Source organism: Notechis scutatus, chromosome 6, assembly GCF_049901735.1.
Source record: "Notechis scutatus isolate UNSWTSFEM ecotype Mainland chromosome 6, rNotScu1.2, whole genome shotgun sequence".
NCBI classification, from domain to species: domain Eukaryota; kingdom Metazoa; phylum Chordata; class Lepidosauria; order Squamata; family Elapidae; genus Notechis; species Notechis scutatus.
In genome coordinates, this window is record NC_142014.1 from 80,966,275 (window position 1) to 80,981,249 (window position 14,975).

At 48.0% G+C, this 14,975-nt stretch overlaps 1 protein-coding gene across 1 annotated transcript in view; it reads right to left on the reverse strand.

Moving 5' to 3' along the window:
- Positions 1 to 1,134: 1,134 nt before the first annotated feature.
- UBE2H (ubiquitin conjugating enzyme E2 H) overlaps positions 1,135 to 14,975 on the reverse strand; it is a 63,289-nt gene continuing 49,448 nt past the window's right edge. Inside the window, exons 4-7 of the mRNA XM_087968955.1 lie at positions 5,885 to 5,924; positions 3,807 to 3,859; positions 2,576 to 2,704; positions 1,135 to 1,424 (exon numbers count right to left, since the gene is read on the reverse strand). Coding sequence (XP_087825081.1) covers positions 1,300 to 1,424; positions 2,576 to 2,704; positions 3,807 to 3,859; positions 5,885 to 5,924 — 347 coding nt within the window. The 3' untranslated portion in view covers positions 1,135 to 1,299. The remainder of the gene's footprint in view (positions 1,425 to 2,575; positions 2,705 to 3,806; positions 3,860 to 5,884; positions 5,925 to 14,975) is intronic.

The window sequence follows — 14,975 nt, forward strand, 5'->3', positions numbered from 1 at the left end:
CAGTGTTTGCAGAAGTGGTCAAGAGAAGGAGAGTGAGTTGAGCGTGTGTAGAATTCCCTACTGCTGGTGCTTTGGATAAAGAGGACCAGAACGGATTGAGTTCGAAGTACTCCGAGTTAAAAAGACCACCTCACCACAAGTTTGGACAAATTCTGGCTGGCTTCCTCGTTCCCTCGACAAAGAGAAGAAGACCAAGGCTCCAGAGGGAAAAAGAACGGCTACCTTTTAGACTTTCCACGCTGGCCTTCAAACTTTTCTCCTCCCCCCCTGGCCAAAAAAAAAGAACCATTCCCCTCCTCAACCTCCATCACCAGTCTAAGCAGACAGAAAGTCCATTAAGGGAAATATTTTTTTTTAAAAAAAAAAAAAGGAGGGGGGGGGAAAAAAGCATATTATATACTCAAGAATCACAGCTGCTTCGTAAAAAAAAACAAAAAATCGGACACGTCAAGAAACTCCATGCATTCCATTGGTGGCTCTTTGTTGGTTTTTTTTTGTGTGTGTTTTGAAAGACCACGGAAAAAAAAAGAATGGAAAAACAAAACAAAAACCTCCCACTGAAAAAGGGTTATTATCATCAACCGGCAGCCAAGTTGGAAAACGAAGAAGCGCTGTTGTGACTTCATGGCCTTATCATTTTTCCATCGATTAAATCGCACACGTTTAAATCCCCCCACCTTTCCCTCCGCTGTCCCCCCCCCAATTTTTTTTTTTTTTTCTACTTTTTTACATTCTCACAAGTGCTGTTCCACGTTTGCATCCAAAGGTGTTTTTTCGCTGTCTTTGGAACGCTCGGCTTAGAAAAAAAAGAAAGGAAGGGAAAAAAGAAAAAACAATTGAAAGACGAAGAGAAAATTTAAAAAAAAAAAAGCGGGGGGGGGGTGGGCATTATCCAGATTCTCTCCAGAGCAAAGCAGCAGATTTTTTTTTTTTTTGGAGTGGGGGGAGGGAAGAGAAGGAGAAGGGGAGTTTGAACTCAGCTGAAATGGAATTACGAAGAGATGCAAGCATGCACCCAGGTTCATATTGCTACCAAGTGGAATGTCGAAAATGCACCGCAATGCCTGTTTTTTTTCCGGGGGGTGGGGATCGGGCTCTGAGAAATGACCAAAAAAAAAAAAAAAAATCAAGATCTAGAGGGTGATATATATATATGTATATATATCTGAATGCTATTATTCATAAAAACCTTGTTTAGTAATAAAAAATTGCTTTGTTTAAATATGAATGTTATAAGTCTGCTTCTCAGCGCATGGTTAGGAAATCACAGTCTCTCCGAAAAGCAGGACGCGGCTCCTACTACAACTCCATATCTTGGGCCTCGTCCTCTGAAAAGTCAGACATGGAGCTCTCCGAAGAACTGTCCCCGGTGCCTTCTTCCTGCTCTTTGAGGGCTTCCTCCGTTGCATATTTCTGAATGTATTCTGGAGGGAGGGAGGGAGGGAGGGAGGGGAAAAAAGAAACAAACAGAGGTAACGATCAACTCCAACGGTCCGAGATCAAAAACACATCAATCCATCCATCTTTTTTATATCATCCACCTCTCAATTTCTCTCTCTCCCCCTAAGTATCTGTCCTCTCTACTTATCTACCTACCTACCTTCCATATCTCTGTCGGTCTGTCTGTCTATCTCTATCTACATCAACTGTATCTATCATATCTCTCTCTATCCATCCATCTAAACTTCTATCTATCTCTTATCTATTCCCTCTATCATCTCTCCCTCCCTCCGTCATCTCTCTTTACCTACCTACCTAACCAACCAACCCATCCATCTGTCTTCTTTCTACCCACCTACCTACCCATTGCTATCATCTCTCTATCAATCAATCAATCAATCAATCATCTCTCTTCTCTCTGTTTCCTCTTTCTTTCTCTTTCTGTTTCTCTTTTTTTTCTTTCTTTCTTTCTTTCTTTCTTTTCTTTCTTCTTTCTTTTCTCTCTCTCTCTCTCTCTCTCTCTCTTATCCATCCATCCATCCATCCCATCCATCTTGGCCTCTCTCTCTCTCTGTTTTTTCTGTTGTCTGTCTGTCTGTCTGTCTATCTATCTATCCTATTATCTATCCTATATTTGTCTGTCTGTCTATCTGTCTATCTATATCTATCTATCTATCTATCTATCTATCTATCTATCTATCTATCTATCTATCTATCTATCTATCTATCTATCTATCTATCTATCTATCTATCTATCTATCCCTATTTATCTATATCTATGTATTCATCCATCCATCCATCCATCTATCTATCTATCTATCTATCTATATTATCTATCTATCTATCATCTATCTATCTATCTATCTATCTATCTATCTATCTATCTATCTATCTATCTATCTATCTATCTATTTAACGACCCTGCAATTTGCTTAACGACTGGCAGCGATTTGCTTTAATGGTCGTGGCAAGAACGTTAAGTCGTAAAAAAAAATGGGGCCGAGCTCACCCCCGTTGCCTTGCGTCGCGACGGAGGTCTGGGGCTCGGCTGAGGTCGTAAGTCGAGGACTACCCGCAATTCGGTCATAAACCGAGGACCACCTGCCAGTGTTTCCTCCCCCAAAGGGGTCCTTACCTTTAATTTTCTGCTTGTATTCTTCTGGTCGGTGAAGGTACATGGCTGCGGCGTCACCATTAAGGGGGTCTATGGGGTTGGGATAGGCCAACAACTGGGGCAGGAACGACTCAAATATATTGGTGAGATCTGGAAAGGCCGACACAAAAACGAAGCTTTAGGCTCTTTGACAGTTTGGCGGTTTGGTTCCGAGGGCCCAGAAAGGGCTCGAAACATTCAGAAACGCACAGCGGTTACGGTAACTCCCTTCAAATATTTGACTTCATATATTTTTTTCTTCTTTTCCCCCTCTTTGCTTTTTGAACCTCTTTTGGCATTTTTTCCCCTTCTCTTTCTCCAACTTTCTCCCTCTTTGTTGGTGCTTGTATTTAATTCTGCGATCAACTTTAAAAAAAAAAAAAAAAGGAGGGGAAGAAGAAACCCACAAAAAGGACCTGGAAAACAAAATGGCTTCCGGTGTCCCTTTCCCACCTTGAATTCCCAGGAGAGGGAAGGTTAGGAGGTTGTTTTCCTTGATTATTGTGAGGGGAGTAGCCACAACGATGCAAACTCAGCTCTTGACTAGGTTTCCCCGAAAATAAGACCCAGTCTTTAATATATATTTTTTGGCCATCAAAAAAGCCACCAGGTCTTATTTTGGGGGGATGTCCTCCACACTGACTAACCTCACTCGCGCGCATCGACCCCGGCCTTCTTTTCGCTGTCAGGAATTTCTTCTTCTGTGGCTGGCAAGGCTTTCCTGAAGGCCTCTGCAGCCTTCAGGATCGATCCAGAGCTTGGTTATCAACTACAGAGGCCTTCAGGAGAGCCTGACCAGCCTTGCCGGCTGCAGAAGAAATGGGCCAGCAAAGCAGGTGTCAGGGTGTGTGAGGTCTGGCTATACCTGTCCCAAGGTAAGTAGTAGGGCAGCTCCACCCCCTATCCCCACCTTAGCTTCATATTTACCTGTCCACTCTGGAGTGGGTGGGATCTTAATTAGGGCTTATTTTTTGGGGGTAGGGCTTATATCGGACACACCTGTAAAAACTCAAGCTAGGGGCTTACTTTCAGGGTAGGTTGTATTTTTGGGAAAACAGGGTACTGCACCTTGTGTGCCACATGAAAAAAAAAAGGTCATCTTTTTTTTTTTTAATCCCATTGTTGTGGTTGCCATCTTAACTTTTTTGACCTCCCTCACTTCTCTGCTACATCTTACAAATCAGCCACAATTTTCTCGTTTTAAAAAACTCACCGTAGAGAGCTGTCCAAGTCTGATTAATTACATCTAGACATACGGTTCCTGACCTGGAATAAACAAACAAGGATAGTTGAATGACAGTTCAACCCTGCCCCATGCCCAATGGCAGTTAAGAGCAGCAGCTGACCTGATCTTAGTTTAAATCCTGCCTCAGTAATGGCGTAGACTTTGGCAACGGTCTTTAAACGTGGCAAGCTTAAGACTTGTGGACTTCCAAATCCCAGAATTCCTGAGCTAACATGACTGGAGGAGGAATTCTGGGAGTTGAAGTCCACAAGACTTCAAGCTGTCAAGTCTGAAGAGCCCTGGAATAGATAGAGAAAGAGAGGTAGAATAGATAGAGACAAAGAGAAAGGATAGATAGAGGGAGAGAGAGAGAGAAAGATAGAATAGATATAGATAGAATAGATAGATGTGGAATAGAGAGAGAGAGAGAGAATAGACAGACAGACAGATAGATCCAAGGGTCTTCAAACTTGGCAACTTTAAGACTTGTCGACTTCCCACTCCCAGAATTCCTGAGCTAACATGACTGGAGGAGGAATTCTGGGAGTTGAAGTCCACAAGGCTTAAAAGCTGTCAAGTCTGAAGAGCCCTGGAATAGATAAAGAGAGGTAGAATAGAGGGAAAGAGAGATAGATAGAATAGATAGATAGAGGGAGGGAGAGAGAAAGAAGGAATAGATACATAAAGAGGTGGAATAGACAGAGAGAGAATATTTAGACAGACAGATAGAATAGATCCTGGGTCTTCAAACTTGGCCAGTTTAAGACTTGTGGACTTCCACTCCCAGAATTCCTGAGCTAACATGACTGGAGGAGGAATTCTGGGAGTTGAAGTCTATAAGTCTTAAACTGGCCAAGTCTGAAGAGCCCTGGACTAGGGTATGAATGTGGACCGCAGTGCCGGCTGTGCAGAAGTATTTCTTCTATTTTGAAGCTGAAAGGCCCTTGGTGGGACTATTGCAAGAGGCTCAAAGTCAACATCTCTCAACCTTGGCGAGGTGAAGATGGGTGGACTTCAACTCCCAGAATTCCTCAGCCAGATAAGGCAGGATGAGGCCATGCCAGGCCCCATATTTCATGAGACTGGAAGTTGGAAGACCAGCTTAGCTCCTTTGCTTCTCCTTTAAAAGATAAAAAGTTGAGAATTCTGATGCTTAAAACCTCTTTTTTTTTAAGTCACGTGTTTCTCAACCGTGGGGAGCTTAAGATGGGTTGGACTTCAACTCCCAGAATGCCCCAGCCTAACCAGCCACTCTATCAAAATGGCTCGTTGTAGGCCCAGCCGATCAGAAAGGAACCCGTTTCCTTTCCGAGTCCTCCAGAAACTGTCTCCCATCACAGCTAAACTGCAATTTTAATTTGTTAAAAAAAAAGTTTGTTTTGTTTTAAATAAAGTATCTGGAAATAAAAGATCATAAAGAGGAAGGGAAGCTGTTACAGCTCTGCTCGATGCCAAATTCCCCTTCGTGTCCGAGAAAGCGAAGGGAAGCTGTGGGCCCTGGAGACTGACGGCCTTTAAATCCACTCAAGGTGAGTTAATCCGTGGTGACAGCTGGCATTTTAAAAATAAACCCCTAAGCCAAGTCATTTCTGGTATCTTGTCTTAGGACTAGCAAAGTTTATCTGAAGCCAGGATGATTGCCGGGCCCCGTATTTCAGGAGAGTGGAAGTTATAACAGAATAACAGAGTTGGAAGGGACCTTAGAGATCATCTAATCCAACCCCGGCTCGAGCACTGGGAGACCAATTTAGCGCCTTAGTTTTTCCTTCAAGAAAAAAAAAAGTGGAGAAAACGGGCGTTTAAAACCTCTATTGAAGTCAGGGTTTCTCAAACCATGGGGAGTTTAAGAGGGGTGGACTTCAACTCCCAGAATCCCCCAGCCAGGGGGGGAATTCTGGGAGTTGAGGTCCAGCTATCTTTAAAAGTCCCCAAGGTCGAAAAATATACGGCCTTGCGCTGAGGAAAAACGCTCGTTTGTAGGCCTGGAGAAAGGGTGGAGAACCAAACCTCCCCTCATTCCCACCTCCTACAAAAAGGCCGTTTCGAGGCAAACAAGAGTCACTTACGCTTCGTCAATGTTGGGATGAAAAATTTTATTCATGAATCCTGCGAGGAGAGGGGAAAAAAAACAGGCGGGGCGTTAGAACGGCTTCACGTCAAGCGAAACATTCAACATTTGCCAAAAGGAGATATTAAGTTCTTAACGGTGAACAGTTGGGGGTGGGGGGGAGAGAAATCCTCTTGAATCTAATTAAATCAGGGGTATCCCAGTTTGATAACTTGTGGACTTCAACTCCCAGGATTCCTCAGGATAAAAGAGTTGGAAGGGACCCTTAGAGGTCTGCTAGTCCAACCCCCTGCCCAGGCAGGAGACCCTTACAGAATTGGGATTCCACAGTTGGAAGGGACCCTTAGAGGTTTGCTAGTCCAACCCCTGCCCAGGCAGGAGACCCTTACAGAATTAGGGATTCACACAGTTGGAAGGGACCCTTCGAGGTCTGCTAGTCCAACCCCCTGCTCAGGCAGGAGACCCTTACAGAATTAGGGATTCACACAGTTGGAAGGGACCCTTAGAGGTCTGCTAGTCCAACCCCTGCCCAGGCAGGAGACCCTTACAGAATTAGGGATTCACACAGTTGGAAGGGACCCTTCGAGGTTTGCTGTCAACCCCTGCCCAGGCAGGAGACCCTTACAGAATTAGGGATTCACACAGTTGGAAGGGACCCTTAGAGGTTTGCTAGTCCAACCCCTGCCCAGGCAGGAGACCCTTACAGAATTAGGGATTCACACAGTTGGAAGGGACCCTTAGAGGTTTGCTGGTCCAACCCCCTGCCCAGGCAGGAGACCCTTACAGAATTAGGGATTCACACAGTTGGAAGGGACCCTTAGAGGTTTGCTAGTCCAACCCCTGCCCGGGCAGGAGACCCTTACAGAATTAGGGATTCACACAGTTGGAAGGGACCCTTGGGGTCTGCTAGTCCAACCCTGCCCGGGCAGGAGACCCTTACAGAATTAGGGATTCACACAGTTGGAAGGGACCCTTAGAGGTCTGCTAGTCCAACCCCTGCCCAGGTAGGAGACCCTTACAGAATTAGGGATTCACACAGTTGGAAGGGACCCTTGAGGTTTGCTAGTCAGCCCCTGCCCAGGCAGGAGACCCTTACAGAATTAGGATTCACACAGTTGGAAGGGACCCTTGGGTCTGCTAGTCCAACCCCTGCCCAGGTAGGAGACCCTTACAGAATTAGGGATTCACACAGTTGGAAGGGACCCTTAGAGGTCTGCTAGTCCAACCCCTGCCCAGGTAGGAGACCCTTACAGAATTAGGGATTCACACAGTTGGAAGGGACCCTTAGAGGTTTGCTAGTCCAACCCCTGCCCAGGCAGGAGACCCTTACAGAATTAGGGATTCACACAGTTGGAAGGGACCCTTCGAGGTCTGCTAGTCCAACCCCTGCCCAGGCAGGAGACCCTTACAGAATTAGGGATTCACACAGTTGGAAGGGACCCTTAGAGGTCTGCTAGTCCAACCCCTGCCCAGGCAGGAGACCCTTACAGAATTAGGGATTCACACAGTTGGAAGGGACCCTTAGAGGTCTGCTAGTCCAACCCCCTGCCCAGGCAGGAGACCCTTACAGAATTAGGGATTCACACAGTTGGAAGGGACCCTTAGAGGTTTGCTAGTCCAACCCCCTGCCCAGGCAGGAGACCCTTACAGAATTAGGGATTCACACAGTTGGAAGGGACCCTTAGAGGTCTGCTAGTCCAACCCCTGCCCAGGCAGGAGACCCTTACAGAATTAGGATTCATACAGTTGGAAGGGACCCTTAGAGGTCTGCTAGTCCAACCCCCTGCCCAGGCAGGAGACCCTTACAGAATTAGGGATTCACACAGTTGGAAGGGACCCTTAGAGGTCTGCTAGTCCAACCCCTGCTCTGGCAGGAAACTCTATACGGGTGTCAACCTTGGCCACTTTAAGACTTGTGGACTTCAACTCCCAGAATTCAACTCCCAGCAAAGCTGGCTGAGGAATTCTGGGAGTTGAAGTCCACAAGTCTTAAAGTGGCCATGGTGGACACCCTGCTCTATATTCCATTTCAAACAAACGGTTGCCCAATCTCTCATGAAAAACGTCCAGTGTCGGAGCACCCCAACTTCTGGAGGCAAACCATTCCACTGGTTAATTGTTCTGCTAATTAATTAAACTGTAATTAATTGTTCTAACTCATGCTGGCTGGGGAATTCTGGGAGGCGAAGTCCACAAGTTGCCGTATTGAGAGATCCTTGCTCTAAGTGACCCTCTTACCTTTTCCAATGGCCATCCTCCCCATTTCTGGAGTCAAATCTTATCCAAGGTTTGGTCCACCTCCAGTTCTTGAAACCACGCCGTTGGCGGGAAGCCCTCGACTTACAACCATTTGTTTAGCGACGGTCTGGAGTTACGACAGACTGCTGAAAAAGCGATTTCCAACCGAGCCCTTGTGCTTACAACGATCGCACCCCCTCCACGGTCATGTGGGTCCAAATTTAGGCGCTTGGCAACAGGCAGGTACTGATGACAGGTGGCAGAATCCTGTGGGATCCTATGATCTCCCTTTTGCGACCCATCAGCTTCGGGCCGGCGAAGTCAGTGGGGAAAGGCAGGTCCGGTGGCAAGGAAGGTCGTAACATGGGCTGAAAACTCACTTAAACAACGGCTTTCCTCAGCGGTGGAAATTAGGGGCTCAGTTTGTGGTCTACTCTACTCAACCCTCCCTAAAAGAAGCGGCACCGGATTCCAGAGGGGACTTGCTGGGTTAAGAGCCGTGGTGGCACAGGGGTTAAAATGCAGCATTGCAGGCTGACTCTGCCGACTGCCAGGAGTTCGATCCTCATCGGCTCAAGGCTGACTCAGCCTTTCGTCCTTCCGAGGTCGGTAAAAATGAGGAGCCACATTGTTGGGGGAGGGGGGCAAGAGGCTGATTCTGTGAACCGCTAAGAGAGGGCTGTAAAAAGGTATATAAGTGGTATATAAGTCTAAAGGCTGGTGCTAAGTGGGAAGGAAGGGAGGGAGGAGGGAGGAAGAAAGGAAGGAAGGGAGGGAGGAAAATGAAGGAAGGGAGGGAAGGAAGGGAGGAGGGAGGTAGGAAGGAAGGGAGGAAGGGAGGGAGGAAAATGAAGGGAGGGAGGGAGGGAGGGAGGGAGGGAGGAAGGAAGGAAGGAAGGAAGGAAGGGAGGGAGGAAAATGAAGGGAGGGAGGCAGGGAGGGAGGGAGGGAAGGAAGGAAGGAAGGGAGGGAGGAAAATGAAGGGGAGGGAGGAAGGAAGGGAGGGAGAGGAGGAGGTAGGAAGGTAGGGAGGAAGGGAGGGAGGAAAATGAAGGGAGGGAGGGAGGGAGGGAGGAAGGGAGGGAGGAAGGAAGGAAGGAAGGAAGGAAGGGAGGGAGGGAGAGGAAAATGAAGGGAGGGAGGGAGGGAGGGAGGGAGGGAGGAAGGAAGGAAGGAAGGAAGGAAGGAAGGAAGGAAGGAAGGAAGGAAGGAAGGGAGGGAGGGAGGAGAAATGAAGGGAGGGAGGGAGGGAGGGAGGAAGGAAGGAAGGAAGGAAGGAAGGGAGGGAGGAAAATGAAGGGAGGGAGGGAGGGAGGGAGGGAGGTAGGAAGGTAGGGAGGAAGGGAGGAGGAAAATGAAGGGAGGGAGGGAGGGAGGGAGGAAAATGAAGGGAGGGAGGGAGGGAGGGAGGGAGGGAGGAAGGAAGGAAGGAAGGAAAATGAAGGGAGGGAGGGAGGGAGGGAGGGAGGAAGGAAGGAAGGAAGGAAGGAAGGGAGGAGGAAAATGAAGGGAGGGAGGGAGGGAGGGAGGGAGGGAGGAAGGAAGGAAGGAAGGAAGGAAGGAAGGAAGGAAGGAAGGAAGGAAAGAAGGAAGGAAGGGAGGGAGGAAAATGAAGGGAGGGAGGGAGGGAGGGAGGGAGGAAGGAAGGAAGGAAGGAAGGAAGGAAGGAAGGAAGGAAGGGAGGGAGGGAGGGAGGGAGGAAAATGAAGGGAGGGAGGGAGGGAGGGAGGAAGGAAGGAAGGAAGGAAGGAAGGAAGGAAGGAAGGAGGGAGGAAAATGAAGGGAGGAGAGGAAGGAAGGAGGGAGGGAGGTAGGAAGGAAGGGAGGAAGGGAGGGAGGAAAATGAAGGGAGGGAGGGAGGGAGGGAGGGAGGGAGGGAGGAAGGAAGGGAGGGAAGGGAGGGAGGAAAATGAAGGGAGGGAGGGAGGAGGGAGGGAGGGAGGTAGGAAGGAAGGGAGGAAGGGAGGAGGAAAATGAGAGGGAGGGAGGGAGGGAGGGAGGGAGGGAGGGAGGAAGGAAGGGAGGAGGGAGGGAGGTAGGAAGGAAGGGAGGAAGGGAGGGAGGAAAATGAAGGGAGGGAGGGAAGGAAGGGAGGAGGGGTAGGAAGGAAGGGAGGAAGGGAGGAGGAAAATGAAGGGAGGGAGGGGAGGGAGGGAGGGAGGTAGGAAGGTAGGGAGGAAGGGAGGGAGGAAAATGAAGGGAGGGAGGGAGGGAGGAGGGAGAGGAAAATGAAGGGAGGGAGGGAGGGGAGGGAGGGAGGAAGGAAGGAAGGAAGGAAGGAAAATGAAGGGAGGGAGAGGGAGGGAGGGAGGGAGGAAGGAAGGAAGGAAGGAAGGAAGGGAGGGAGGAAAATGAAGGGAGGGAGGGAGGGAGGGAGGGAGGAAGGAAGGAAGGAAGGAAGGAAGGAAGGAAGGAAGGAAGGAAAGAAGGAAGGAAGGGAGGGAGGAAAATGAAGGGAGGGAGGGAGGGAGGGAGGGAGGAAGGAAGGAAGGAAGGAAGGAAGGAAGGAAGGAAGGAAGGAAGGGAGGAGGGAGGGAGGGAGGAGGAAAATGAAGGGAGGGAGGGAGGGAGGGGAGGAAGGAAGGAAGGAAGGAAGGAAGGAAGGGAAGGGAGGGAGGAAAATGAAGGGAGGGAGGGAAGGAAGGGAGGGAGGGAGGTAGGAAGGAAGGGAGGAAGGGAGGGAGGGAGGAAAATGAAGGGAGGGAGGGAGGGAGGGGGAGGGAGGGAGGGAGGAAGGAAGGGAGGAAGGGAGGGAGGGAGGAAAATGAAGGGAGGGAGGGAAGGGAGGGAGGGAGAGGTAGGAAGGAAGGGAGGAAAATGAAGGGAGGGAGGGAGGGAGGAAGAAAGGAAGAAAGGAAGGAAGGAAGGGAGGAAAATGAAGGAAGGGAGGGAAGGAGGGAGAACCATGGTGCACTATTGCAGGCTAACTCACTATCTCACTGCCAGGAGTTCAATCCTGACCAGTTGAAGGTTGACCCAGCCTTCTGTCCTTCCGAGGTGGATAAAATGAGGACCCAGATGGTTGGGGGGCAAGAGGCTGACTCTGTAAACTGCTTAGAGAGGACTGGGAAGCACTGGGAAGCGGCATATGTCTAAGGGCTGTCGCTATTAAGGAGAAACTGCTCAGAAAGCAGACTCCAGCATTAACGACTGAATACTTCTAAGGAAGTTGGTTTTTTGGCTGATCTGTTTTTAAAGAAAAAGCGAATTATCTGACATCTCCAACAGCGAAGGAAGCAACACTCCAGCTGGCTGAGTCACGCCCTCGTGAGGATGAGGCCAGACTTCGAAGCTCAGCAGATGGCCAACTATCTTAAATGTATTAAAACACGGAGCGAAGAGTGGACTCAAAAGACTTGGGATAGCATGGCAAGGTACCCAGATCGGATCTCTTATACCTGAATTATTATTTTTTTTAAAAAATCTGAAATGGTTTGGTGTAGTGGTGACGGGGCTCGGCTAGAAAGCAGGAGACGGTGAGTTCTAGTCCCACCTTAGGCACCAAAGCTGGATGGGTAACTTTGGGTTGGTCACCAGGAGAGGGCGAGTTCTAGTCCGGCCTTAGAGATGAGAGTCAACTGGTGAACTTAGGTCAATCATCAGGAGACGGGGAGTTCTAGTCCCGCCTTAGGCATGAAAGCTGGCTGGGTGACTTTTAGCCAATCACCAGGAGACGGGGAGTTCTGGTACCATCTTAGGCACCAAAGCTGTATGGCTGACTATGGATCAATTGCCAGGAGAGGGTGAGTTCTAGTAGCCATGAAAGCTGGCTGGATGATGACTCTGGTCCAATCACCAGGAAGCAGTGAGTTCTAGTCCCAATTTAGGCATGAAAGCTGGCTGGGTGACTTTGGGCCAATCACCAGGAGACGGTGAGTTCTAGTCCCAATTTAGGCCCATAAGCTGGCTGGTGGATCTTGAGCCAATCACTAGAAAATAGTGAGTTCTAGTCCTGCCTTAAGTCATGAAAGGTGGCTGGGTGACATTGGCCCAATCACTAGGGCTGGAGGACCACTGGTGGTCCGTGAGAAAATTTTGGTGGTCCGCAGAGAAATGTCACTCCCAAAGCAATTAATCCAGGCTTCGCGGGAACACAAGGCTGTGCCGTCCGCGTGGCCCGCGGGAACACAAGGCTTGCGTCGCTTGCATTGCGAACAAGACGAGGCAGTGGGGGGAGGGGGGGGGAACTTGCCCCCCTCACCCCATGCCTGTCCTGACCACCGAGCTGCTTCTTTCAGCTTCTTTCTTTCTTCTTTCTTTCTTTCTTCTTTCAGCTTCTTTCTTTCTTTCTTTCTTTGCTTTTGGCTGCACGAGAGGAAAGCAGCCAATGCAAGCGACGCAAACCTTGTGTTCCCATGAGTTTGACACCCCTGCTCTAGAGCAGCCAATTTCTCCATCTCCGCACCTGTGTGGACTTCAACTCCCAGAATGCCTCAGCTTGAGCATGCCCGGAAACGCAGCCGGCTGTCCTGATTCCAGTTCAAATGTTTTAAGGGTAATGATGCACTACAGGGTCATATAATATCTTCTTAAGCCGCTTCTTAAGGAGATAAGGAAAACTTCTTCGAGTCTCTACAGATTAGGGTTCGGCTTGGTTGATTGACGGGAGGGTTGTCCTAGAAGCCTCTCAAAATTATTTAATGCCAGGATTTGAATAGGCTGAATTCGAACCGCAGCGGGAGCTGCTGCGTTGGGTCAAGATTTGGAGATTGGGGCAAATTTTGGAAGTTTGCATCCTTGCAAGGCTAAAAGGTTATTTTATTTACAAAGTCTGCACTACTATTACTATTCATCTTCTCATCACTCCTTATCTCCCATCCCCTCCCACTTGTGACTGTATGACTGTAACTTTGTCGCTTGTATCCTTACAATTTATATTGACTGATTCCTAGTATGATTTCATTGCTTACTGTACCCTGTGACTATCATTAAGTGTTGTACCTTATGATTCTTGATACATTGACCAATGTCTCTTTTCTTTTATGTACACTGAGAGCATTTGCCCCAAAGACAAATTCCTTGTGTGTCCAATCACACTTGGCCAATAAAAGAATTCTATTCTATTCTATTCTATTCTATTCTATTCTATTCTATTCTATTCTATTCTACCTGTTTCTCCAACAATTCCCCAATAGGAAGTCCCAGCATGTTTTATAGGCATTAATGAAATTAAGCCCCTCCCCAAATTAAGCCTATAAACCATGCAAAATGGGGAATGGTGGTGGGGCTTGCTGTTAGGAAGTACTTTTGTTGCACACCGGATATGGTGCTGCCTCGTGACCCGATATGAAGTGCCCCGAGGTCAACATCCAAGCTCTGCAAAGGGGGAATTAGTCACCCGAAAGATGCCTAGCCATTTTTGGGGCTCAAAACATAAGACCGGCCTTATTATATAAACACGGTATTCTATTCTATTCTATTCTATTCTATTCTATTTTATTCTATTCTATTCTATATTTTATTCTGTATTTTATTCTCTTTTCTATTGTATTCTTTTTAAAAAAACGAACCAGGAGAGTATGGGAATTCAATGTAGCTAGTCCTCGACTTACGACCAGAATTGAGCTCCCCAATTATTATTATTTTTTGCCACGGTCCTCAAGCAAATCGCTGCGGTCGCCAAATGAATCAAATGGTCAAGCAAATCCAGCTGAACCTGGCTTGTCGGAAACCGGCCGGGAAGGCCGCGATTGGCTATCATTCGGACCCAGGACCCTGCAACCATCGTAAATACAGATTGTAAAGTCCTCGACTTTATGACACCTGAGCCCCAAATTTCCATTGCTAAGTGAGACAGTTCTTTCCCAAGTCAGCATGGCCCCATTTTACGGCCTTTCTTGCCCCAGTTGTGAAGCGAGTCCGTGTAGTTGTTCAAGTTAGGAAGACGGTCGTTAAGCGAATCGTGACTTCGTTTGTCAGAAGGACACCAAGGGGGATTACGTGACCCCTGCAAACCGTCGTAAATACAAGTCAGTTGATGAGCGTCTGAATTTTGATTGCGTGATGGTCCCGGGAGGCTCCAACCGTCGTTAAGGGTGAAAAACAGTCCTAAGTTGCTTTTTGCAGCACCGTTGTGATTTCAAAAGGGTCTTTAAACAAACCGTTTTAAGTCGAGGACTGCCTGTAGGCTGGAAGACTGAAGCTACCCAAAGATTGATATTGAGCAATCTGACATCGTCAACGTTCTCCGGATCGGCTTAAGTTTGCTGGGGACAGAAAAGCTTGTCCTTGCTCAGGTTTAAAACTGAAAAACATCCACACGTTCTTAAGTCAAAAATTATTCCTTTAAATCAATGTTTGGCAAGCTTAAGATGGGTGGAGTTCAACACCCAGAATTCCTCAACCAACATGAAAACATTGCTTTAAAAAAATAGAGAATAAAGCAGAATTAACAAGAGTTGGAAGGGACCCTGGAGGTCTTCTAGTCCAATCCCTGCTCAAGCAGGAAACCCGACGCCATTTCAGACAATCTCTTCTTCAAAACTACCAGTGTTGGAGCATCCACTACTTCTGGTGGCAAGGAGTTCCACTGTTGTCCTCACTGTTAGGTAGCTTCTTAGTTCTCTCCTTCATTAGTTTCCATCTGTTGCTTCTTGTCCAGCCTTCAGGTGCTTTGGGAAATAGGTTGACCCCCAAATCTTCTTTGGGGCAGCCCCCCAAATACTGGGACAATGCCATCATGTCACTCCTAGTCCTTCTTTTCATGAAACCTACCCAGTTCCAGCAACTATTCTTCGTAGGTTTCGGCCTCCAGTCCTCTCATCATCCTGGTTGCTCTTCTCTGCACTCTTTCCAGAGTCTCAACACCTTTCTTACGTCGTGGTGACCAAAACTGAACGCAGTTTCCCAAG